This window comes from Octopus bimaculoides, chromosome 7, assembly GCF_046866305.1.
Source record: "Octopus bimaculoides isolate indiv1 chromosome 7, ASM4686630v1, whole genome shotgun sequence".
Lineage (NCBI taxonomy): Eukaryota > Metazoa > Mollusca > Cephalopoda > Octopoda > Octopodidae > Octopus > Octopus bimaculoides.
Genome location: NC_142934.1, coordinates 96,440,972 through 96,468,171, shown reverse-complemented (window position 1 = coordinate 96,468,171; position 27,200 = coordinate 96,440,972). Strand labels below are relative to the sequence as shown.

The 27,200-nt window shown below is 35.7% G+C and overlaps 1 protein-coding gene across 35 annotated transcripts in view; it reads right to left on the bottom strand.

The window, feature by feature from the left end:
- LOC106883309 (teneurin-m) overlaps positions 1-27,200 on the bottom strand; it is a 572,946-nt gene that overhangs the window by 142,345 nt on the left and 403,401 nt on the right. For 18 of the 35 annotated variants that reach the window (XM_089355687.1, XM_052969800.2, XM_052969805.2 and 15 more), the window contains 4 exons: positions 23,961-24,173; positions 9,510-9,692; positions 4,709-4,855; positions 2,721-2,928 (listed from right to left, as the gene is read on the bottom strand). In XM_089355687.1, the coding sequence (XP_089211813.1) occupies positions 2,721-2,928; positions 4,709-4,855; positions 9,510-9,692; positions 23,961-24,173 (751 nt within the window). Of the gene's footprint in view, positions 1-2,720; positions 2,929-4,708; positions 4,856-9,509; positions 9,693-13,998; positions 14,026-23,960; positions 24,174-27,200 lie in introns of all 35 variants that reach the window. The other 17 variants (XM_052969809.2, XM_089355695.1, XM_089355697.1 and 14 more) reach the window with 2 other exon arrangements.

Genomic DNA, 27,200 nt, shown 5'->3' with positions numbered 1-27,200 from the left:
ACACACACACACATATACACATTTATATATATGTGTATGTATGTATACATATGTGTACATATATGTATGTGCATATTACATATATGTATGCGTGTATATATATATATATATATATATATATATATATATATATATATATATATATATACATACATGCTTATATATGTACACACGCACACACACACACACACACACACACACACACACACAGAGGAGAAATTTCAGGTGTGGAAGCAAGATCTAGAATCAAAAGGCCTTAGAGTCAATCTGGCAAAAACCAAAGTAGGATGGCAGAGAAAGCACAAATCCCTTCAGGAAGATGGCTCTACTCGATCTGTCAAAAAGATGTAGGTAGAGAGACTCCATAAAGTGTACCCAGTATAAGCTATGGACACATAAGATGTGCAGCAATATCAAAGGAAGGCTAACTGAGAAGATAGTTTTTGTATGCAGCAGATGCACAGGGGCAATGAACACTGAAAATGTGCAGAAAACAGCTTCTGTCACATGCCAAGGGAAAAACTAGAAGCAGTTGATAGCTTCTGTTACCTAGGTGACCAAGTCAGTAGCGGGGGTGGATGCTCCAAGAGCATAGCTGCTAGTATAGGAATAGCCTGGGAAAGGTTCAGAGAGCACCTACCTCTGCTAGTAACGAAGGGCCTCTTGCTCAACGAAAGGTAGACTGTATGATGCATGTGTGCAGACAGCCATGCTACGTGACAGTGAAACATGGGCTGTGACTGCTGAAGACATGCGTAGGCTTGAAAGAAATGAAGCTAGTATGCACCACTTGATGTGTAATGTCAGTGTGCATACAGGACAGAGTGTAAGCACCCTGAGAGAAAAGTTGGACAGAAGAAGCATCAGATGTGGTGTGCAAGAGAGATGACTGCGTTGGTATGGTCATGTGATGCATATGGATGAGGACAGCTATGTGAAGAAATGTCACACCCTAACAGTGGAGGGAACTTGTGGAAGAGGTAGACCCAGGAATACCTGGGATGAAGTGGTGAAACATGACCTTCGAATGCTGGGCTTCACAGAGGCAATGACAAGCGACCGAAACCTTTGGAAATATGCTGTGCTTGAGAAGACCTGGCAAGCCAAGAGAGATCTTAGCCATGGACTATGCCAGTGTCACATTTCCAGCCCGTTTAAGAGTACCATTCAATCATCGGGCAATATGCTGTGCTTGGGAAAACCTGTTGAGTCAAGTAAAATCATTGTCATTGCCGATGCCAGTACTGCATGACTGGCACTCATGTCGATGGCACGTAAAAAGCACCATTTGAGCATGTTAAGAAATACATGTTTTTCTATTGCTCACAGTTGAAGCTCGCTTCTATCATTAAGACATTCTGTGATGAAGTATCATTCTTCTCTCATTTCTTTGTTTTAGACAAATATATTTTTAAACACTCCTTATGCCTTCTTCTGGAAGGACTACGCTACCCTAATGATGGAAACAGTTCAAAAAGGAAGGAAAACGTATTTTGTCTGAAATTCAGTAGAACAATCTCTCACAACATCAAAATTATAAGATTATTTTACACTACATGTATATATGTGTATTAGTATGTGTGTGTGCATGTGTGTATGCATGTGCACACACACACACACACTCACTCCTATGTGCAATTACTGTAGTAGATGAAGCTATGGCTATGACCACCAGCATGGTAGTCTGGTTAAGAAGTTTGCTTCCCCACAAAGATGTTGTGGATTCAGTTCCATAGTTCATTTTACGTCAGCATGGATAAAGCAGATGTAGTGGGGGACAAAATGAGAATATGTTTTATGTGAGGAGATAGATTGTGATAAAGCAAGATACATGTGATTTAGTCCATGCAATAGAATAAATCTTGTGTATGGAACCCTCTCAAGACCTTCATATATTATCATCATCAGTATCGTAATGATTTTGAACTTGGGTACAAGGTCACTCACTTTGCAATCGTCTGTTTCTCCAACAGTTCTTGAGCAGTGACGTGGGACGGATGAATGATAAACCTAACCTTGGCAGTTTTTTATGATAACACAAACAGGATATACAAATTTACCATATACCAAGCATGCTACTACTCCTTTAGACCAGATATTACTTTACCATTTCAGTACAGAGAAATGATATGAAAGGATGCGAAGATCTTCCCAAGAAATGTTGCTGACAGATGTGAGATGAAATACAGTCTGAGTCGAAACTGAAAGTTATTGACTGACTTAACCCTTTTGTTACCCTATTTCTGTTGAGATGCTCTCTGTTTCTTTTAGTTACTTTAAATATAACAAACAATTTAATAAAATAACTTATTTATCATTAAGCTGGTGTTAGAAACATTAATTGTGACTAAGGTTTGGTGGAAGATTTTAATTCAAAACTTATGAAAATAAGACATTTGTACTCAGGGCCAGAGCTGGTTTCAACCGTATCAAAAGGATTAATTCCCAAGACTTCTACATTCTGTGTCACAATATTTCTGTTCATCACAGAAAACATCAATAATTAAAACTCAGGAACTAAATTTTGCATGAAACATCGAGATGCAATTTCTGAGTTAGAACAGACTCATACATATCTCAAATTTCATAGTAGAAAAGGGGCAAATATTTGGCTCTGTTGGGGGTAGAAATGATGAGGATGGTAGCAATGATGATGATGTTTATCATGAATAAGATAAGAGAAAAGAAACACATGTAAGGGAGAATTGTTTTGTGCTAACCTTTCATTGAAGGCATGTCTGGTAGCATAGGTCTGCACACTGTTATTCTCTATAAGGAACTTCATTTTCTCAAAAAACGATGCGGTTGTACTGGTCGACTGCTTTCTCAAAAGTATATCTAATGGGTCTGGTGATGTTTTGCAGTTTGAGTCTCCTTTACAAACTCTACTATCACAGCAATCTGGATCCTGGCAGTCGCGTAAGCCATCTGCAAAATTATGATACAAAAAATTTATATATGTATACGCACACACACACACACACACACACACACACACACACACGCACACACACACAATATGGAAAATAATGCCAATGATGATAATTATATCTATGTGTTTGCTCATACATAACATATATATGTGTGTGTATATGTGTTTAAGTATGGATATGCAAGCGTATCTGTGTAAATAAACATATATTTTTATGTATGTGTGAATATGTGTGTGTATATATTTATATATATGCATATATATATGTGTGTGTGTATATAGAAATATATATTTTGTATGTGTACATGCGTATCTATATGTATATATGATTTTTCATTCAGTTTGATTTTATTTTCCTTTTGTAAGAGTTCAAATTCTCCAGACAGAGAATCAAACACTTCAAAGTTGAGAGATGTATATATGTATATATACAAATATATGTGAGTAAGAATGTGTATGTACATACGTGCTTCGCTATCTGTATGTGCAAGTCAAAGTGGTAGGTTTACTCACTTTCCTCTGTGTATGTAAGTGGATATGTATATATACCCACACATGTAAGAGGGTAAATAAATATAAGTGCATGAGAGTATATGTTGATCGATGTATGTATATATGCAGTCGTATGTATGTATATATATATATATATATATATATATATATATATATATATATACATATGTATGTATATATAGTTGGCTAAAAAGAGGTATATATATATACATGTATATACATACCTATCCACCTGTTTAGCAAGATCTCATCAAAGAAGGATCTAACATTGCGGTGATAGTGTGGAGGTACCCCATCTTGCTGAAAACAAAACTCCTCATCTTCAAAGTCTTCTCTAATGCTTGGCATGACAGACTGATGCAGCAAGATCAAGTAAACGGGACCAGACAAAGTAGCGTCAAGAAAGAATGGTCCAATTAATCCTCTTGATGATAAGCCACACCACATTGTAACTCGTGTTAAATTAACATGGAGTTCCACCATAACATACGGATTCTCAGGTCCCCAGTAGGTGCAATTGTGGCAATTAATTGGACCATTTAATTTGAATGTGGCCTCATCACTCCACACAATCTTCGTTGGTAAGTGTGCATCTTCTACACATCGTGCCAAGTACCACTGGCAATATTGCACTCTTCGGTCTGGATCATCATCATTAATAGCATGGATTAATCTTGGAAAGTAACTTTTCCATTGACAATGCTTCAAAATGCGTTGGACAGACGATTTTGAAATACCTACCTCACGACTCTTGTCGCATAGATTTTCTTGAACTTTGTGATACGTTTTCAGTACTCCTTCTTGCTTTGTAGGGGTTGTCAATGTTTGTGGTCTTCTGAAAAGCTTCTCGTGAACATTCTGAACAGTTCCATCAGCTTCAAACTTATCTCTAATTTGGGTGATGGTAAGTCACATCGGTGGATCTGTTTGAAACTCCCTCCTAAACTGTCTTTGTACTTCAACTGCGTTTTCACACATTCAGTAGCATTTTAGAATAAATTTCCTTTGTTCAAACTTATTCTATTTGTCATCATTTATTCCACTGGGTTTCATCCAGGAAGGTAAAAACATCAATTGAGTTATCAGTGTGTATACATGTTTTTGGGACACCCTGTATATATATATGTGTGTGTGTGTGTGTGTGTGTGTGTATGCATATATGGAATTATATATATTTATACACTCTTACACACATATTTACATATTTTCATCTACACATTTACATATCCACATCTAAAAAGTAAACGGGAAATCATTGCTCACCTTTATCATTGTCAACACGATCCTCACAAGCCGTTTCAATGGCAATGTCACAAGCTTTTCCTTTCCATCCTTTGTTACAGCTGCACTTCCAGCCTTCCAGATATTTTTGGCAGTCCCCATTTTCATTACATTCACCAGGGCAACCATCTTGAAAATATAATGAAGACAATATACATATATTCTGATATTTATATTTATGGGTGTTCAATACAGCCTGAAACTATATAAGTAGATATTTGGTAAATTTTTCACTATGTTGTTGGAAGCATAATATTTTCAGTATAAGTAAAAGACATACATGAGTAAATTGTGCATTACTTCACAGGTAAGATATCTTTATAAATCAAAGGTAAAAAATAAAACAAATGGAAATCGTCAATATATATAATATATATACATATATATCTTTATATATATCTTTATATATATATATATATATATATATATATATATATATATAAAGATATATAGGTAGCTAGATAGATAGACAGATAAATAGATAGATACATGCACATACACACAAGTAGTGAGAGAGGGCGATATTGCATATAATCATATATATATTAATATAAACAATATATATGCAAATACATACGCCTGTATGTATGCATGTGTGTGTGTATGTAAGTCTCTCTTGCTGTTCCTCTGCTACCTTCCCCAGGGCCTACTCTGACCCTTTGTCACCACCATATTTATTTTTCTTTCCCACCCCGTCTTCTAGTATGTGAGTAGGGTTGTAGACTCTCTTACAACAAGAATCCTATTGTGTTCTGGCCCCTTCTCTTGCAGCCCATAGCATAAAGTTTCCAACCTCTCTATGGTAGCCCCACTCCATTGATGGGTATCTTAACCTTGTAAGCTGCATGCCAACCTCACTAGTGCTGGTGCCACAACAACAAGCACCCAATACTCTCTGTAAAGTGGTTGGTATTAGAAAGGAGATCCAGCCACAGAAACCATGCTGGAGCAGACGCTGGGGCATGGTACAGTCTGTATGTCCTGTCATAGTCTTTCAAACCAATCAACCCATGCTTGTTCAGAGTGATGATGATGATATATATTTCTATATAAAAGGGAGCACTCAACATATGTTCTTTCATTGTATGCTCTATGTAGCAGCAGGAGGAGGAGAAGGCAGGATGTTGACATCAGTTAATTGACATTCATTCTCAGTGACAATTATCTCATAGAGGGATAACCATTTTGAAAGAGTCAGGCTACAGGGTTTGCCTTAAATATCCTGCCATTGTTCATGAACCAGCTTGGCTTAGGATGGTATTTCTAGATTATCAGTAGATCAGTTTTCCTGTTGATGGATACTGCAGGCTTGTGGAGTTTGTACAGCCTCTCACACATACAGAGTTGGCAGTTAGAAACTGCAGGTTGGTAGTGAAAGGCTCTGTCAAGGATACTCCATGCAATGTTGGTTCCATGGTTCCACAGTCTCTAGATTAAGCAGGACAGTGACATTGTGATTTTCCAATAGCTACACCTATGAACAGGAAAAAACTATCTGTCTATATCTATGATGAGAAGTGGACAGACAGAGACAAACAGAGATAGACAGAGTATAATTTAGAAGCAGCAAGGAATATATAAATCTCTTTTATGAAGCATCTCATATGTTAATGTAATCAAAGATAATGATATACTGGGTTAAAAACATCTTGGACAGAAACAAGACCAAAACAGCCTGCTGCAGGACTTGAAGGTCACATCTTACCATATTGTCAGTATTTGGAATACGATAACCAAATCTCAGATTTTCAAACACCCAAATTAGGTGTTTTAGGGATAGAGTAGATGTCTGGTTCAGGTGCTATGGGTGGCTGTTTGCTTTTTTTCCTGCTCAAGATGATTTTTTTTACCCAGTGTACTATGAGTTGATAACTCTAAGAGACTAAGCAAAAGAAGATATTACTGGAGACATGATCAGCTCTTCGAAGCCGTTGCTTGCGTAATAAGCAAAGGAAAAGCAATGGTAAATGTGACGGCACTACAACCAGAATATAGCCTCTGTCAAGGAGGGAGAAGAACCAATGAAAAACTCAGAGAACTGAGTGTTGGAAGTTGATCTGGAGAAAAAACTCAAGTTTTTAAGCACATGTTGTTATCCAGACCTTACTGAGAATCAGATATCATCTTTGTTTCCAGAGTAACAGACAAGCTACTCCTACTGGAGTTAACTGTTCCTGAGGAGGAGGAGATGGGGGGGGGGCTGCACAGAAGAAAAGGAGCAAGTACCAAGAAGAAGATGGAGATGACAAGGTTTTTGCCTGTAAAGTGGCAGTGAATGGTTTGAAGATCATACTCCAGGTAAGGCTATGGAACTCTGGGTATTTCAATAGCTCCTGGAAGAAAAGCCATCAAGAACGACATAGAGGTAACCAGTGGGGGCCAAGAGAATATCACTTGGACACAAGCTATAAACTAAGATGGGTCCCATGGGTGAGGGTGTATATAATAAAAGATGAGAGAACCAGCATCTCCAGCATCCAACACTGTCAATGTATCCAAGCTTTACATTTATAAGTTGAAATAGCCATGTTTGAGATGCTTGATTAGAAGAGGTTTATGCATTCAAATTCAAGATATTTGATAAAAGGAGAAAAGAGATTTATTTTCATCTCTTGTGATAAGTCTAAATTGTATTTTTAAATGGAAACAAATCTTGTTTCTTATTTGTAAAAGTAAAACAACTAATTTAGAAGCTTTAGAATTTAGACCCATGATTGTAGAATGGCATCATGACCATTGACTATATAGTAGATGTTGAATATATCTACTTCGTGTGTGTGTACACAATCATGCATATATAGATATATATCCATACACACACACACACACAATATATATATATATATATATATATATATATATATATATATATATATATATATATATATATATCTGGGCGTTGAAAATATTGGTTGTTTTTTTTTTATTTGTTAAAACGGATGTCAGATGTATGCTTAAGAGGAATTTAAGCAGTTGAATGAGAACAAGATACTTGGATAGTCAGAATAATGACTATATATAAATAGTATCAGAATGAAATGGTAACTGAAGGGTTGTGAGTTACTGTTGCTCTTCTTTTAAAGCATTAAAAAAATGTTAAGACATGCTATCAAATATCTAAACCTTTCTATATTTATACATACATATTAAACTTGACTTTATTTTCTGTTTACATGAGATATACAAAGCCATATCAAATAGGGGGTGGGGGAGAGATGTAAAAAAAGAGACGGCTCCATAAACCATCATGCAACATCCTGTTTTCTGTGCTGTCATGGGTTGGACAGTTTAACAAGATTCAGTGAGCTGCAGTAGTGCTGTATTGAGCTATAACGAGCTGCAATGTCAGTTTTTGGCATGGTGCCATTCCTAATGCCAACCACTTTGCAGTGTGCACGGTATGATTTTTCATAGAACTAGCACTAGTGAGGTTTTCTGAGCATGACAGAAAAAGAACAAGAAACTCTCCCTTGACTGAGCAAGAGAGATTATATGAGATTGAGAAGATACATGGCTACAGCCTTGTAATAAAAGGGTGGCAATAGCTGCGATATACAAGCATTTTTGCAGAAGACAAAGAAAACTGGTTGTGTCAAGTGCTTGATGCTGGAAAAAAGAACAAACAAAACAGGGACAAAACTATTGATAAGGTTGAAAGATGCAATGAAAATTTTAGGAAAATAAAAATAAGAAATAAGTGGAAATTTTACCGGTGAGTGTGTTAAATTTTAAGGCACAATAAGAAAATGACTCTCCCCAGACACAACAGAAAATAGGGACAAATGACTTTAAAATGATAATGATAACTATGTAGTGACTTCCACATCAAGTTCCCATTTTATTTACATAGCTAATCAGCCACCTCTCTTTACTCTACCTCCATTTCAGATATTCACTGACTCATTATTGATGCCTTTCTTGTATTGCCATATATCTCATTATACATATGAGTCTATTTTGCATTTTTCTTTTATTCAATCTTACCTTTGATTAATGGTTTTATATATGCATAACTCACATACGCACACACACGTGTGGCTACTTGGTTAAGACGTTTGCTTTGCAGACTCTAGAGTTCAGATTCATTTCCACTGTACATCATCTTGGGCATTTGTATTCTGTTGTAACCCCAACCTTATTTGAGATTTGGGATCATATTAAGATGTAGGTAATCTTTTGTAAGAGTAAAAGTGGAATTTTGTCATAATATTTGTTAGTTGCTGTGAGTTACAAAACCTGATGAATAGATTCGTATGTTCCAGTTACAGCCATGACATTCTTGCCATCAATTTAGTTTACTGCTTCATACAGTGTAGGTCTGCTTATTTCCAAGGCTGCTCACTTGGAAGAGTGGATGACAATGTTATAAGTAAGGAGATAACAATTCACAGGGATGGGGTTTGAAACGTTTAAGACCAACAATCTTGGAAATATCTACCTTAATCTCTGAGCACGTCTAAAGTGTGAGGTAGGTGGACACTATTTATGGAACGTCTCTACAAAGTAATCTATCTATCTATACATATATATATATACATATATATGTATAAACATATGTATATATATATGTACATACATATATATATACATACACATGCATATATATGTATACATATATATACACATACATATATATACATATATATACACATATATATATACATCAATGAGTATATTTACAAAATGGCTGACTGCAAGAGATACATGTAGACAGCAAATGAACAGCTTAATACAAACTAGACACAGTAATTTAGAAAAAAAAAAAAACGGTAATATGACTCACCTAAAGTGCAATGTTTCCCATTCCATCCAGTTTTGCAGATGCAAGTTCCATTGTTGCAGAAGCCATGACTATCACAGCGAGGATCACAAGCCAACATGTCACAGAGGGGTCCAGTCCAGCCATTGTGACAAACACACTCTTTATTCTCACAGTAACCATGGAAACAGTCCAAAAGACAGACTTCTGTTTTTGTAAGAAGGAATAGATAAAGTCAGGTAAATGGCAACAATAATTATTACTGGATGAACTTAATTAGAATCCAGAACTTTATTAGAAGTGTTATAATATACAAACTGAATGGACAACTGCATATTAACTTCAAACAAATTTTCTGACTTTCGATAACAACAACAACAATCCTTTCTACTCTAGGCACAAGGCTTGAAATTTTGGGGTAGGGAGATAGTCGATTACATTGACCCCAGTACATAACTGGTACTTACTTTATTGACCCCCGAAAGGATGAAAAGCAAAGTCAAACTCTGTTGAATTTCAACTCTGAACATAAAGATGGATGCAATACCAGTAAGCCTTTTGTCAAGCATGCTAACCCGGCAAGCTAATGATTCTGCTAGCTCACCACCTTGATAATAATAATAATAATAATAATGATAATAATAATAATAATAATAATGATAATAATAATAATAGTTATTATTATTATTATTATTTCTACTCTAAGCACAAGGCCATGAAAATTTTTTGGGGTGGTGGGAGCTAGTCGACTATATTGACCACAATGCGTAACTAATACTTATTTCACTAACACCAAAAGGATAAAAGGTAAAGTTGATCTCGGTGGAATTTGAACTCAGAACATGCAGACAGACGAAGTGTCACAAAGCATTTCATCCGGTGTGCTAACGATTCTGCTAGCTCACTGCTTTGAGTAATAATTTCAAATGATGAGCGAAGGCCCAGGAGTTTGGTAGGGGAGTGCAGTATCAGTTGATTGCATCAACCTCAGTACTTTGACTGGTCTTTTACTTTATCCTGAAAATATTAAAGGTGAAGTTCACCTTGATGGGATCTGAACTCAGAATCTACAGAGCAGTAGGAAACACTTTCTGTCTGGTGTGTTAATGATTCTGCCAGCTGATAATAATTGGATTGTTTCAAGTATGGGCATTAAAGAGGAGGGGAAATAGCTAGACAATGGCAACCCAATATGGAGGAGAAACACAAACAACTAAAAGATAATTTCAAAAACATGAAGATAAAATAACTAAAAAAGTTTCTCAGATTTCTAGCTTTTGTTTTGATGTTGCAATACTAATTCTTGATTAGTATTGTTTTACCAATGTCACTAATGCCATACATATAGGCACAAACAGTTGACTGCTCACTTTTTTCTTCAACCATCAATCTAATTAGTGCCGCAGTTGGCTGGCTCAGTTGGTCTAGAGTCGATGCTGTGTCTAGAGTCAATGCTGTCAACTCTTCTTCAGCAAAAAGTTTAGACTATCTAACAGGCACTGTGGTTAACCATCTTTGCTAATACTTACATGTCAGCTGATAGGGTACCATCCTAGGGTACTGGTTCAACCACATATGTGCTTTCACACTACATCTACACTGCGGATCTAATTCTATTTGTTATCAAAACTCATTATGATCAATCAACCAAAGATCCTTCTGTCACAATCCAGATCTAGAAACTACTGAACAACAAATTACACCTTGAGACAAACAGAGTTGCTGCTGATGTTGAGAGTTAGGAAAGAAAAATGTGAAGTTATAACTGACAAAATTGCATTTCATCTATTTCTCCTTCTTAAAACAATTCATCTTCTTTGGGTGAAGTATGTGTTCTTTTTGCTAAAACGGTGGTTGTTACTTTGTGTCTCTGTTCTTTTTATTCATCATTTATACATTTGTCATACAAAAAAACAACAATAATACATAAACAATTTCAAATTAAACCTTTTAAATCTTGAATTGAAAAGAAATATCATAATTACAATAGATTTGCAAGGGTTTGAAGGCAAATATTATCATACATTGATACACACACACACACACAAAAGGGCAAGTTGTGTTAGAGACAGACAGACAGAAAAATAGATAGAGAGAGAAAGAGAGAGAGAGATGCTGGTAATAAAACTGAACAAAAAGAGAAGTCTGTTTCACTTCTTAGAAGAGACACAATACATGTGTGTGTGTGTGTGTGTGTGTGTGTGTGAGTGTGTGTGTGTGTGTGTTGTTATTGTTGTTAAGGTAAAAAAATAGTTCTTCACGATTAATGTTCAACGTAAACAGCTCTTTCACATATTTTTTCTTTCTCCAGAAGTCAGGTGTCTAAAACATATGACTTGTGTCTTGCTCACAGCATAAACATTTGCCGTTTCATTATTTCCATTAATATTTTTGCTAAAAGTTTCCCAAGATTTAACTGTTTCAAAACAAACTGATAGGCTTTCAGACAAAAACATACACACACCTATACACACAAATATGTAGGCCATAACTGTGCTGGCTGTGAAAGGGCTCTGTGGCCAAAATGTTAAAATCTCCAGAGTCAGCTCAATCTAATTAGCTTTAAACAGATATTAATTATGGAGATCACTGAAGAATTTATGACAAACACTGAGTTGTGTCTTTTACGATTACTCAATGTGTTTGGGACTCATAACTGTTTGTTGTGTACACAGTCATACAAGCACACATCTTGTGGCTTGGAAAGGTTTATTTTCTAAATGAAAGAAAACATCATTTACCCTTACATATAAGCAACCTGATAAGAGAGAGAGAGAGAGAGAGAATGTGTGGGTGTGAAAGGGTGAGAAAGAAAGAGAGGAGGGAAGCAGTGATGACAGAGTAAGAGAAAAAAAGAGAGTGCGAGAGTGAGTAAAAAAGAGAGCCAAATGGTTTATAGCTATTTATGTAAGTCTATGTAGAGAGGAGATAAGTAGAAATAGACAGTTAAGACAGATAAATGTGTGTGTGAATGTATATATATATATTACAAACATAAATACATAATTATTTGCACACATATCTTATACTATAATATATATGCATGTTATTTGTGCATATGCTGCATATTGTACACAGACATCAAGCCATCAAAACAAGCACAATAAAGGAAGAACAAAAAAAAAAAAAAATCGAGCATAGAAATATACAATGTACAGTTTTATTAAATACACACACACACACAGACACACACACAGACACACACAGACACACACACAGACACACACAGACACACACACAGACACACACAGACACACACACACAAATATATAATACACCATTGAAATAATAAAATAGACAAATATCTGAAATGATGCACCAAATCATAATCAACATACAAAAGGAAATAAAAACTTATGGAAATAAAGAAATAAAAGCAAAAAAAGTTGATAATCAAAATAAATAAACATGCGGCAGTTGTTGTTGTTGTTGTTATATAGTTGGTGTTTAATATTAATCATTTAATTCTATTTTCAATGAAATATTTTATTGGTGTTTTTGTCATTTTTTTTTTAATGAAAAGGGATCAAAAAAATAAAAGATATGAATCCATTGAAAATGTGTGGGGGAGGGGAGAGGGGGGTACTGGTCTTTCAAGAGCAACAGATTTTGTTTCCATGCAGTATGCCAGTGAGTTTGGAGAAGTTTAGTGCCGAACAACAAAAACCTGTCCATTAAACATCTAATCCTTGTTTTGATTAAAGTAACACATTTATATTATTTTGGAAACGGGTGAATAAAGAAAATCAAGAAATCTTAAACTTTTAACTCTCACTTGGCAGACAATTTTAACTCTCTCCCCTCTGCCTTATATATATATATATATATATATATATATATATATATATATATATAAGAGAGAGAGAGATAAACTTGAAGGAGCAGATTGGTCCATGTGTTGGATAAGGTATTGAACTTGTGATCACTGAGTCTCATCCAATTTAGATATTGCTGTGATCTTATGATGATAAGGGTCAGAGTTTAATTATTCCAAGGTTTCCTCAGATCAATTACTAAATATCAACCAAATGTAAATATACAAACTCCATGTGTTTGTAGTGAAATGGAATGGTAAAAGTGAGTGTTGTCTCTGTAACTTTGTTCTGGCACCATTTGAAACATTTCACCGAATTGAAATCCCAGACAACATGTTCTCCACATTCTGTGAAATGTGCTGCCTATGAGAATGAACACCAAATGTTACCAACAAGAAATCACTTCATTTCTCCATTCCATATAAGGTTGCCTTGAAATGATTTAGCGATATATGATAAAAGAATAAATCTAGTATATCTAGTGAACATCATGGAAAGCAGAGATAACCACCAGCTCAGGGTTTAGCAATAATTCTGAAAATTTATCCGTTACTATGTTTGGGTTTCAAAACATATACGTGCATGTTTGTTTGTGTGATGATGTGTGCGGACAGATGCTGACAGGGTAAAAGGAAATGCAATGAAATGATAATAACAATGACAACAACAACAATCAGATTAGTTACATATTTATATACCTTTATTAATGCCTTCCAATGAAAATGCTAGAACAGAAAAAGAATGTTTTAGGGTTAGTTGAAGGGGTTGTGGTTAATACTTTTAAGGGTAGGGCGTGAAAGCAATAACAGTTGCAGCAGCAACAGTGGTTATTCAGTGGTTAGTTGGTGGTTGTTTGTAGCTGCAATATCATAGGCACCAGAAAAATAGCAAACAATCATTTTAATACTGGTTCAATTGAAACTTTTTTTACTCGCTCACTCACTCATACAGAATCAGACACAAATTGATTATTTACACACCAGTTGGTGTGCATATCTGTCAGTCAATCTTTCTATACACATATATGAGTGTATGTATGCATATATATATGTATATATATCTATATCTATATATATATATATATATATATATATATATATACAATTAAACCTTGGGAGAGGCATTATGCCGGTAATAAATACACATACGAAATATATATATATATATATATATATATATATTTTTATTATATGTATTTATTTTCTCCTAATTAATAAATAACTCGGACAAAATAAATTGGTTAATAGATAGCAGGATAGCAAAGATCACAAAATAACTGTGGTGTAACTCCTGTTTATGAGGTAGAAACTCCTTGATATTTTGGGCACTTGAATATATATAAATTTAATGAATGGAGTATGCAGTTAAAATATGCGTTTTACTCCATTCATTAAATTTAATTTATATATATATATATATATATATATAAACATAATTAAGGGATCAGCAACAGTTGCTTCATCACATACCGAAATTTAGAAATAGCAGTTAAAGTGCTAAAACTCATATATATATATATATATATATATATATCATCATCATCATCATCATCGTTTAACGTCCGCTTTCCATGCTAGCATGGGTTGGACGATTTGACTGAGGACTGGTGAAACCGGATGGCAACACCAGGCTCCAGTCTGATTTGGCAGAGTTTCTACAGCTGGATGCCCTTCCTAACGCCAACCACTCAGAGAGTGTAGTGGGTGCTTTTACGTGTCACCCGCACGAAAACGGCCACGCTCGAAATGGTGTCTTTTATGTGCCACCCGCACAAGCCAGTCCAGGGGCACTGGCAACGATCTCGCTCGAAAATCCTACAGGAGCCAGTCAGGCGGTACTGGCAACGGCCACGCTCAAAATGGTGCATCTCATGTGCCACCCGCACAAGAACCAGTCCAGGGGCACTGGCAACGATCTTACTTGGCTTGCCGGGTCTTCTCACGCACAGCCCATTTCCAAAGGTCTCGGTCCGTAGTCATCGCCTCGGTGAGGCCCAATGTACGAAGGTCTTGCCTCACCACCTCAGCCCAGGTCTTCCTGGGCCTACCTCTTCCACGGGTTCCCTCAACTGTTAGGGTGTGGCACTTTTTCACGCAGCTATCCTCCTCCATTCTCACCACATGTCCATACCAGCGCAATCGTCTCTCTTGCACGCCACAACTGATGCTTCTAATGTTCAGCTTTTCTCTCAAGATACTTACACTCTGACGGGTATTCACATTGACATTACACATCCAACGGAGCATACTGGCTTCATTCCTTGCGAGCTTACGTATGTCCTCAGCAGTTACAGCCCATGTTTCACTGCCATGTAGCATGGTTGTTCGTACGCATGCGTCATACAGTCTGCCTTTTACTCTGAGTGAGAGTCCCTTTGTCGCCAGCAGGGGTAAGAGCTCTCTAAACTTTGCCCAGGCTATTCTTATTCTAGCAGCTACACTTTCAGCGCACCCACCCCCACTACTAACTTGGTCGCCCAGATAGCGGAAGCTATCGACTACCTCTAGTTTTTCACCCTGGAATGAGATAGAAGTTGTTTCCTGTTTGTTTGCAGTCTTTATTGCACCTGAACATCTGCCACAAACAAAAACTAACTTGCTAGTTAACCTGCCTTTGATGTTGCTGCACCTCTTATGTGTCCATAGCTTGCACCGGGTACATCTTATAGAGTTACTACCTACTCCTTTTCTACATACTGAGCAGGGCCATCTACCTGAAGGGGTTTGTGTATATATATATATATACATACACACACACACATGTATGCATATCTATCAGACTATCAATTTAGCTATTCATTCATCCACTTTTCTCCAGGAGGAATTAATGTCAATAAGCTGTACTGCTGTATGGAAAAAAAAAAAAATGGGATTGACCCCTAAAATTTTGGCAGTGAGATTTGATATGAGCTAAGGTAATCTTTGTTTTTCACACTCACTAACTCTCTCTCTCTCTCTCTCTCTCTCTCTCTCTCTCTCTCCCTCTCTCTCTCTCCCTCTTTGCATACCTAATTTATAAACTTCCAGCTATTATCATTATTATTATTATTATTATTTTCAATGCAAGGATCTGGTGTCTCATGTATTCAATTCTAAATCTACCCCTATTTCTCTTGTGGCGTCTACTGTAAGTAATAAAACACAAAACAACAAGGATGACTGCCTTAGCAAGCAACTTTTGACATATAAAACAATGGATGACATTAGTGAAAAGTAAATTAGTTTGGCTTTTCTCGGTAAGCACTGAAATTGCAACAACATGACGTCAGTAGTTAGTTAGTTAGTAGACAAGCGTATGTCTTTTTTAAATTTTTTTTTTTAATTTCAAGACTGGTTGGCAAGCTGTTGTTAGTGAAATACTCTTTGTGCCCTTCTGGTGAGAGATATTTGATCAAATGATGACACAGAGCTAAGGAAATAAAGGGTTGATGTAGAATGGTATGATGATGGAGTTGACAGTGTAAAAGGTCAATGATATTGCATTGAGGTCAAGATCTTCTTTGAGAAAGAAACAGTATTCCCTTGAGAATTACATAGACTGACACACACACACACACACACACACACACACACATACACACACACACACATACACACACACATTTGTATATGTTCACACTGAACTTTCCACATAGATATTAATATCTATGTTTGTGTGTGTGTGTGCATGCATCATTTAGGCATTATTCCACAGGCAAATGCTCCCCTACAGACTCTTACCTGTGTTCCAAGCATGAGACTTTTTATGCCATTCATCTTTCAAGAGACAGAGCTACAAGATGGTTTGTTGACAGGCAAGTCAACATAACAACACAACAGTTGCAGTTGGTCACATAGTCTTATGCGAAGATGAAGAATGTAAACATTTACACAGACACATACTCAAGCATACATGCATGCACCTACACACACACACGTGTGCACATACATACATACATACATACACTTTAATAATAGACATCTTGCCTATGTCTTGTCTGATCCACAGAGGTTGTCATCCAAATTTATTTAATATCGGCTGCTGGATAACTGATATCTAAACAATGTATGCTTTAATAGTAAATAACCCCAATATTAACAAAATATATTAATTTGCTTTTAATTTTAGAATTATTGCTGGGGAAGTGTTATCATTGAATGAATAAACCCTAGAAAAGTAACTGGAACTCATTTCACTGATGCCACATATGAAAGGCAAGATTAAACTCATCAGGATTTGAAATCACAATGCTAACATTCCCAACAAGTATTGGAAGGAATTTATTTTGACAACCATTTCTACATTTCTTTCCATTCTACTTTCCTTCCTTTCTTTCCCTCTTTAATTTTTTTTTTTTTTCTTTTTGAAACGTACAGAAAGTAAATGTTTCAACATAACGATAATGTTCTACAGACACCTGTAACTTCATCTGTATAACACCTGCAATCCTTTTATTGTCCCAGCAAAGGTAAAAACCAAAGGCAGTCACTGCTAGATTTGAAGTTAAGATACTTTGTGAGAGAACTGAATGGGGAAGAGGGGGAGAAATTTGGGAGTGGGAAGGAGCTGTAGTCAATTATAGGGACCCCTTATTTTGCTGGCTCACCATTTTATTAACTTTGCAAGAAATTGTTCATTAAACTACTATTTCTACATATTCTATAACTGTTAATGTCTTTAATGTTGATAATAATAATAATAATAATAATGATTTCTTTATTTACATAAAGAAAACATAATGGACAGCACAAGAGAAAACAAAAAAAATGTGTGTGCATATGTGTAGTTGTGAGGGTTTTGCATGTAAACAAAACTAATAAAATAAGAAGAAAATAATAATAATAAAAGATGGGCTACAGTAAATATTCTGCTCAATGCTACAGATTTGCTTGCCAGTTGTTTGACCGTAACCAGTTGAGTATATTCCTTAGTGGCGGAAGATTTGTACATCTGTGATCATGAGCAGAAGTATTGGGGAGGGGGGGGGGGGAGCATCATAGCCATGGTTTGAGAGGAATTTCTTTGGAGTTTGGATAATTCACCTCTGGAAACATAGATGTTTTGTTCATCATCCTTAAACCTTATTCAGGGACCTTTTGAGCAGGATGGGCTACTCAACCTGAAGAAAATTCAAACTGCAAGGTCATGTGCTATTTCTCTTGATATGAGATTACCATGTCACGCACATATGGTTGTGATGCATGTGCCTGGTGTACCCTTATCAGATGGGTAGCCATGAGAGGTATATTGAATCTCATATACTAGTACCCGTGTGTCACTTTGATGGCATGTGCTGCTCTCTCACTCAATAATAAAGCAGTCAATAGGATACATTCATATACATTATTTGTCCCATATTTTGGGGGTTACTTCTCAAGCTTTCATTTTTGTTTTTATATAACGATGGTAGGTCAGATTGATAAGGTGGGATACAGTGAAAATGGGTCAAGAATACTGACAATCAAGGTGTGAAGAAACTTTACACCAAGTATATCAAAATGTACTTGGTGAGTTTAATTCATAAAGAAATTCAAATAATGGTTTTAATGGCTGTAATAGATACTTTAATAAACACAATGAATAAATTGATGGCAGTAATTATGAGGTTGGGAGAATTATGAAATGGAAGCAACAACAAAAAAATATGGGAGATTCCAATGGCTAAGAACTAATTTTAATTATTTTATTTTGCATGGAATAGACTACATCTAACCTGATTCAACCAACTGTTCAGTCTCTATAAGTACAACCAACTTCTTAAAATAAGGGAGGCAGACTTGAAAATAAATGCTAACAAGTTGATATCAATGAGATTAAAAGGATGGTCAACTACATTGCAGGTTTAAAGGTGTAAATTGGGGTGGCAGCTACAATGCATGTATATTATGTGCATGTGATATGTATGCATGTCTACACACATATATATATATGCAAGTGTATAAATTTGTTTTTCAGTGGGGTTAAGCAGAAACTGGTGACTTTTGACTAATTCTTCATTTCAGAGCAAAAGCTCTATTCTACAGCTGTGCATATAAGTTACCTAAGAAGGACAGTTCTCTCTGTCTTTCCTGTGACTCCCTGAATGTGTCTTCTGAGAAGTGTGGGCCAAGAGACAAACCATCCCACAAGTGAAGGTTTCCTCTCTGTCCTTTCAGCTCAAGTTTATCGGATAACACTCTAATCCCATTCTCACACATTTGTAGCTCTCTTAACACACTGGATTTCAACAGACTGTTCTTCCCTGTCTCTTTTTGCTCCTTTCTGTCTTCTAATTCTGAAGTAGTAGTAGTAGTTGTAATAATAATTGTATCAATTCAGAACATTATCATAAAATAAGACTTGTATTATTTATTTGAAATAAAGATGAAAAATCAAAGATAAGAAAGAAAAAAAAAAGAATGATATTTTCAGTAGAGGGGTACAGAGCCATAGGTTGGAGGAAATTGGATTTGGCCACTGGATTCCCAACCAGTTAGAATGTGGCTCACACTTCTTTTAATTATTGTAATGAGTTTAGAAGAAGCTAATGTTGCTGCAAGTACATATGATATTTAGTCTTTTGCTTTACCATTTCTGTTACACTGTTTCCATAACAATAATAGTAATTTCTAATGAAGGCACAAGGTCAAAGATTTTGAGAATAAATGGTTAGACATTTAAATCGATTCTAATACTTGACTGAAAGTTTATTTTACCAATTCTGAAAGGAAGAAATACATGGTTGACCTTGGCAGGATTTGAACTTAGAACATAAAGAGCTGAAATGAATACCACAAAGTAATTTGGCCAAGGCTCTTATAAGTGATTGTTTTGCTATATTGCCAATACCAAACGATAAGAAAATTAATTTCTAACAAAGGCAGGAGGAGGAGGAAGAGGAGGAGACCAGAAATTTTGTGGGTGGAGAACATTTATTTGATTTGTGTATTTTTTGCCAACTTCAAAAGGCTGGCAAATAAAGTTGACCCAGCTGAGGTTAGAACTTACTAGCAGAACACTGCAAAGTATTTCATTTATCCCTCTACCAGTTCTGCCATTCTGCCACTTCCCAAATAATATTAATAACAACAATAATAAACATCTGAGTAATCAATCACAATTTTACTGGGAGATAAGTCAAAATCAGGAGATCAGAATTTTATTGACCCAAGAAGGACAAGAAGCAAGAACAGCCACATTAGTGTAACAACTGAAGAATGTAACAGAAGAAAGGAATTCCAAAAAACATTTAATCAACCACTTTGTTGATTCAACAATTCATCAATCTCTAAGTAATAGTAGTAGTAATAGCAATAAGAATGATGATAATAATAAATATGATCCTTTCTACTATAGACACAAGGCCTGAAATTTTGTTGTGGGGAGAATGAGTCAATTACATCAACCCCAGTATTTGACTGGTACTTAATTTATTGACCCCAAAAGGATGAAAGGCAAAGTCGACCACAGTGGAATTTGAACTCAGAATGTAAGGGTTGACGAGATGCTGCTAAGCATTTCGCCCAGTGTGCTAATGATTCTCCCAGCTCACTACCTTAATAATAAAGATAATGACTTCCAATTTAGGTACATCATCATCATTATCATGACCATTTAATGTCTGCTTTCCACGTTGGCATGGGTTGGATGGTTTGACAAGAGCTGACCAGGCTCCAATTGTCAACCCTAACATATGGCTAGTTCTTTAGTTTCTATACCCTGGAACATTGAAAGGCAAAATTTACTCAGCAGCTTTTGAACTCACCATTTTAAAAAACTTAAACATTATAAACCATTTTTCTGATGTTTTTGTTTTTTTTCCTTCTGTTACTCACTACTACCAACATCAATGACAAATATAACAATAATGATAATCATCATTTCTGCTATAGGCACAAGGCATGAAATTTTAGGGGAGGGAGCTTGTTGATTACATTAACCCCAGTGCTTGACTGGTATTTCTTTTATCATCCCTGAGAGATTAAAAGGAAAAGTCAAGCTCAGCAGAATTTGAACTCAGAACATAAAGTTGGAAGGAATGTGAAAGCATTTTGTCCTGCTAACAATTCTGCCAGTCCACTAACGATAATTACTAATGGAGGCAAGAGGCTTGCAATTTCAAGGTGAGGTGGGGTGGGTTTAATTCATACCATTGATCTTGTTACTAAATCTAATAACCCTGGGAGGATGAAACACAAAGCTGACCTTGCTTGGAACTCAGAATGCAAAATGTAAGAATAAATGCCATACAACACTTTGTCCAAGAATTCTGCCAGCTCTAATAATAAGTCCCTGACCAAGGATACATCAGATTATATTCATAGAAGTTAGGTACAAACTTGAATAATCAACCATTGTTATGACAGGTAAATATGTCCATTATTTTGAAAGGTATCCATAAGACATCTGAGGTTTAAAACATCTACAGGTTTGGGAAACACTTCTTGTCTTACAAACTCTGAATGCAAAGGGACACAATTCATTCAGCTCCCTACCTCCATGATCAACTCCAAATAATGATGATGGTAATAACATTGGAATTCGTTGTAGCTTGGGAGGGTCATCATGCTAATAAAAACACATGCACTGGCTCTGTTTCACTTCTGTTATTATTTTTATTAGTTGACAGTTAACCATTTATACTATTAATAAATTGTTTGATTAATTGTATAATCAGTCAAGTAGCTTGGTTCATTAGAGTCCTTTCTTTGCTATTCACACCTGCACAAACAATGTGCCATCTCAACATTGGATCTGTCTGTCTCAGATTCTATTTATGTATTTGTATTTATAAGGATGTGAATAAGAAACATGAGAAAAAAAGTGTGTATGTGTGTGTGTGTGTGCATATGTGTGTGTGTGCATGCACATGTGTGTGTCTTGGTAAATTCTAGTCCGGTCCCTTTGTTTTTGGGAAGATGATGCTGAACGGTGCTGGTCACATTATCACTTTGCCTTTCAGTCTAGTAAGTCAAGGGAATATGGAATTTATCTACCGTCCTACTTCACACACAAATATGCAAATGCTTATACACACACACACACACACACACACACACACTAATGTATATTTTCTAAACTCAAGGTATAAACTTCTTCTTTTTCTCTGAAGGGAACTGCTAGACACAATCTAACATGTCAGCAGCATTACCTGATAGATGTTGTGTTTATGCATCAGCGATACACAGGTATGCACATACATGTGGATTTGTACATTATACTATATAGGGGGGAGTGAAGTGGTGGCAGGTGGAAGTGGTGGTGTGGTCATTGCATTTTACCTGTATTTTTTATCAAGTGATGGTTTTTATTCACTTATTACTGAACTTTCATATAACTGTCATAATGTTGCACATATAGGTGTTCTGATATGGTTTTTATATCTATGTTATTCAGTATACTGTCCTGCTTAACCTTAGCATGCTGATAGAGTATCGACATAGACTCCCTAGCGTTCTTTCCACTGCACCTCCATTCTCTCATCCAAACTCTCAGCAGTTCCCTTTACATATGCTGTGATTGAGCGGTTACAATTTAAGGGATATACACTGCAAATGGTGATGAAAGGACTCTGAGAACCCTGGCTGATTCATTAATTAACTTTGCAATTAATCAAACATTTGTTTAGATGGTTTACTACTTCACTAATAATGACAAAAGAAATGAAATAGAACTTGTGGTTGTGCTTTATTGGCATAATGACCCAGCCAAGAGACAACAAAATCTGTTTAAAAAATAATTTCACATCAAGAATCTTGTGAACCAAATGCAAAAGACAAAATTAACTTTGGGAATTTTCCTAAATTGTTGGATGCATAATTTATAGAAAACAGCACAGAAAATATAATGGAAAGGAAAACAAAATAAAACATAAAAATATTTAAAAGTCTATCAACAGAAACTGCAAATGCTTGTCCCTGACAAAAGGATTCATATCAGTTCATATCATGTTTAGGATTTATGCCTTGCTGGGACATAGCTCTGACAAACAAGAGAGGTTTGGTATATTGTACAAAGCTCATTAGAAATAAATAGACTAATGCCAAGGAAAAAAAAAACAAAACAAATTATGATGTTATGCTGATAGGGATGCTAATGTATAATGATGATGGTGACAATGATTGTTCACAATGAATAAAGATGGATGGAAAATGCAATGAAGATTTGAAGGGCAGCAAGGAGGACTAACATGCTTTTGTTACTCAACAGCTGTTGCATTATTTTAACAAATAGAAGACACGCACACACGCACACACACACACACACAGACTTATACATACATATATGTATATATCATATACGTAGATAAAGATAAATGTAGTAAAAAGGCCTTTTTCCATGACTGACCTTATGCACTTCCTACATTAATTCATGATGTATTTCTTTTAAATATTAGTACACATGCAATATACATACATATATATACATATATATGTATGTATGTATATGTATATATATATATATATATATATATATATATATATATAAAATTTGTCATATCTTGTGTGCATGCAGCAACTAATAGTTAAACAATTGTATTCCTTCAGACTGCTGATGTATACTTTTTTTTTAGCATCATCTGTGGCATGCAGCTGCAAATGGATGCACTTGCTTGGGAGGAGACAAATTAAAACTGGGGCGTGTAGGAATTTCAAAAGAAAACGGCGGGCAGGAAGGCTGCTTGTCTGTTCAGCTTGGTTACCTGTTTCACACTTTTCACCAGTGAAGTGCCAATCGCAGTTACATTGGTCCGTCTTAATGTTATAGGTACCATGACCTGAGCAGTCCTTAGAGCAGAGATGCTCAAGGTTAATAATGTCCTGCTGGTTACAACTAGGACCTTTATAGCCCTGGAAACATATGCATCGACCCAGGCTACATATGCCATTGCTAGAGCAGTTGTATATGCAGTCCACTATGAGGTGGGAAAATAAAAATGAAAATAAGATATGAAGTGAGTTTGAGGTCAAAAACAAATTAGAAATGTAAATGTGTAATAGATGAATGCTTTTGTAATTTACTTTATTATTCTTTTATCCTATTTGTTGCATGACAGGAAAATAAAATTAAATTCAAAACTGATAAAAAAGTAAAAAAAGAATACACTTTAAGGGATATACAAATAAAAATAAACATAAAACTAAATTTACAAAATTAACAAAAGTAAATGAAATTAAATTAAAGCTAAAAACAAAAATTGAGTTAAAAATAAAATAAAACAATAAGTCCTAAAAAGAAAATGAAATGAAAATAATAAAATAATGAAACAAAAAAGTAATAAATGTTTGGGTGTTTTTTTTTTCTATTATTGGTTTCAGTCAAGATGGGGCACCAGTTTTGATTTGTTTTTTTTGGTGTGCATTTGTACAGATTCCATTTTGCTCCTCAAGATTCCTCTCATTGTTCATACAGTCCTCTTTGTTGACATAATCCACTTTTTTTTTTTACCTACAAAGTCCACTAGGCATAACAAAAGCCTCACTCTTTACCCCCAGGTCTATCCTGGTCCAAATAGCTAACTTCCTTAAGTCCAAAACCCACTTTTGATAGAAAAGACATTGAGGATACAACAGAATATTCAGCTTGGTTTATAGTTGTATTTTCTCAACATCATTTGCATACAAGACAGGGGGGTTTGTAAAGTTGATACTAATAACACCTTCCTACTCAATAGCATTCTCTCTTAATCATATGTGGTACCATATATTGTAAATTAAAATTTACTGTAAACGTTTGAATAACAGTTTTACTTATTTGTTTATGACTAAAGTAGGTAAAAGTTAGACTTCTTCCTTACCAAATGAAAGATTTGTTTGTGTTCTTCTAATACTTTGCTTATGTTTTCATACATATTTTTGCCAGTTCAGTGAACTGAGGGATGGAGCTTAGTCTACTGCCCAGCCTGTATAGTATTTACTCTATGTATGTATATATGTATTTCTGAACTGAGGTGAAGACAAACGAGTTGGTAACACTTCCTTCGCCATTTGCTTACTTTTTTCCTTCTCTTCCACAACAGATACTTTGTAATGTTGCTTCTATTACATTCTTACTTTCAACCCTTTGTGATGTACAACTAAGTCTATGTATATATATATATATATATATATATATATATATATAGACCATCATCAGCATCGTTATTATCACAGAACTTGCTTTTCTTCATGCTGGCATGGGTTGGACGGAATTGATGATCAAGAGCACTGCTCAGAGCTCCAGTAGCTGCTTTGGAATGGTTTCTACAGCTGGATGCCCCACCCTGCTATTGCCAACCACTTTACAGAGAGTCCTGGGTGCTATTTTCATGTCACCAGCACTGGCAAGGTCATGAAGTACTTCCAAGATAAGACTTCTCAACTGAGAGGGGTACAGTATTGAAGGTTGCTAGAAAATAGGATAGGAGAAGGGGAAACAAGGATCTTGCTGAAGAGGTGAATTCATGGCTCCCCTAAGGAGTCACATCTTTAGCGAGAGAGAGAGAGAGAGAGAGAGAGAGAGAGAGAGAGAGAGAGAGGGGGGGGAGGGTGTACCCTCAAGAGTATATTAAACAGATGAGGTGGATATAGTGAATATGAGTTTGTGGGAAGAAGTCAAAGAAACAGAAGTGGGGCAGAGAGGAGGAGGAAGATGCAATAAGTGACAGGAGGAGGAGGGATACCTTGTGAAGTGAAGAGAGATAAATGGTTTGCAAAGCTGAAAACTGAAAAAGATTTACACAAAAAACTTCTATCAGGATTGTTTTCATTGCCATCTTTTTTTATGTAACTAATAATTTATTAATTATTATTTTCTTTTAATACTGTGACTGTGTCAAGAAATTTTTGCAAAAACATACATATACGTGTATGTATATAGATACACATGAATATACGCATAGACATGTGTGTGTGTGTGTGTGTGTATATATATATATATATATATATATATATATATATATATTCTGCCTCGTTAAAATATAATAATAGATAATAATAGGGAGAAGTGAGGCAAAAGATAAACAACTTCAGAGAAAATGGCGGGGGGGGGGGGAGATGAGAGTTATCGTTGTCCTAGGAAGGAGGAGCCAAGATTAACAAGAATAGTGATGAGAGGGAGAGAGAGGGGGAAGAGAGAGAGGGAGAAGAGAGAGAGAGGGGAAAGAGAGAGAGAGAGAGAGAGAGGGGAAAGAGAGAGAGAGAGAGAGGGGAAAGAGAGAGAGATAGAGGGGGGAAAGAGAGAGAGAGAGAGGGGAAAGAGAGAGAGAGAGAGAGGGGAAAGAGAGAGAGAGAGAGGGGGTAAGGAAGAAAGAAATGAAACAAAGTTCATCTGAGAGAAATTCTCACTCACATACACACATACTAAAACACACAGAGTGACACAAGCTTACATCTTCACACACACACGTACACACATATATATATGTTAATAACGACAGAGAAAATAAGATGTATTTGTTTAGTTTTATCTTCATTTATATCGAAAGATATAAAAAGTGAGAATTTTCTCAAGGAAATGACAGACCACTATTTATTTTGTTTTGTGCAGATCACCACAAATAGCAAAATAAGAAGTGGTCTATCATTTCCTAAGGAAAATCCAGAGATTTTTTATATCTCAATCTAAAAACAAATGCTCCGTTTTTCGTTCTGACTTATTTTTTCTATCAATAATATTTTTCAGTGTACACTTCCAAGGATTTTTACACCTGTGTGTGTGTGTGTGTGTGTGCGTGTGCGTGTGCATGTGTGTGTAAATGAGATCGAGAGAGAGAGAGAGAGAGAGAGAGAGAGATTGATAGACGACCAGGTATATAGATGCACATAGACACACCCACTTAATTATTTTCCCATATTCTGTGGAACATGTAAAAAGTTCATTCGTTGGTTATACACAGGTGAGAATTTAGAAACCAGAAATGGCACAATAAAGCAATAAAACAGCAGGGATTATTTTAGAAGAA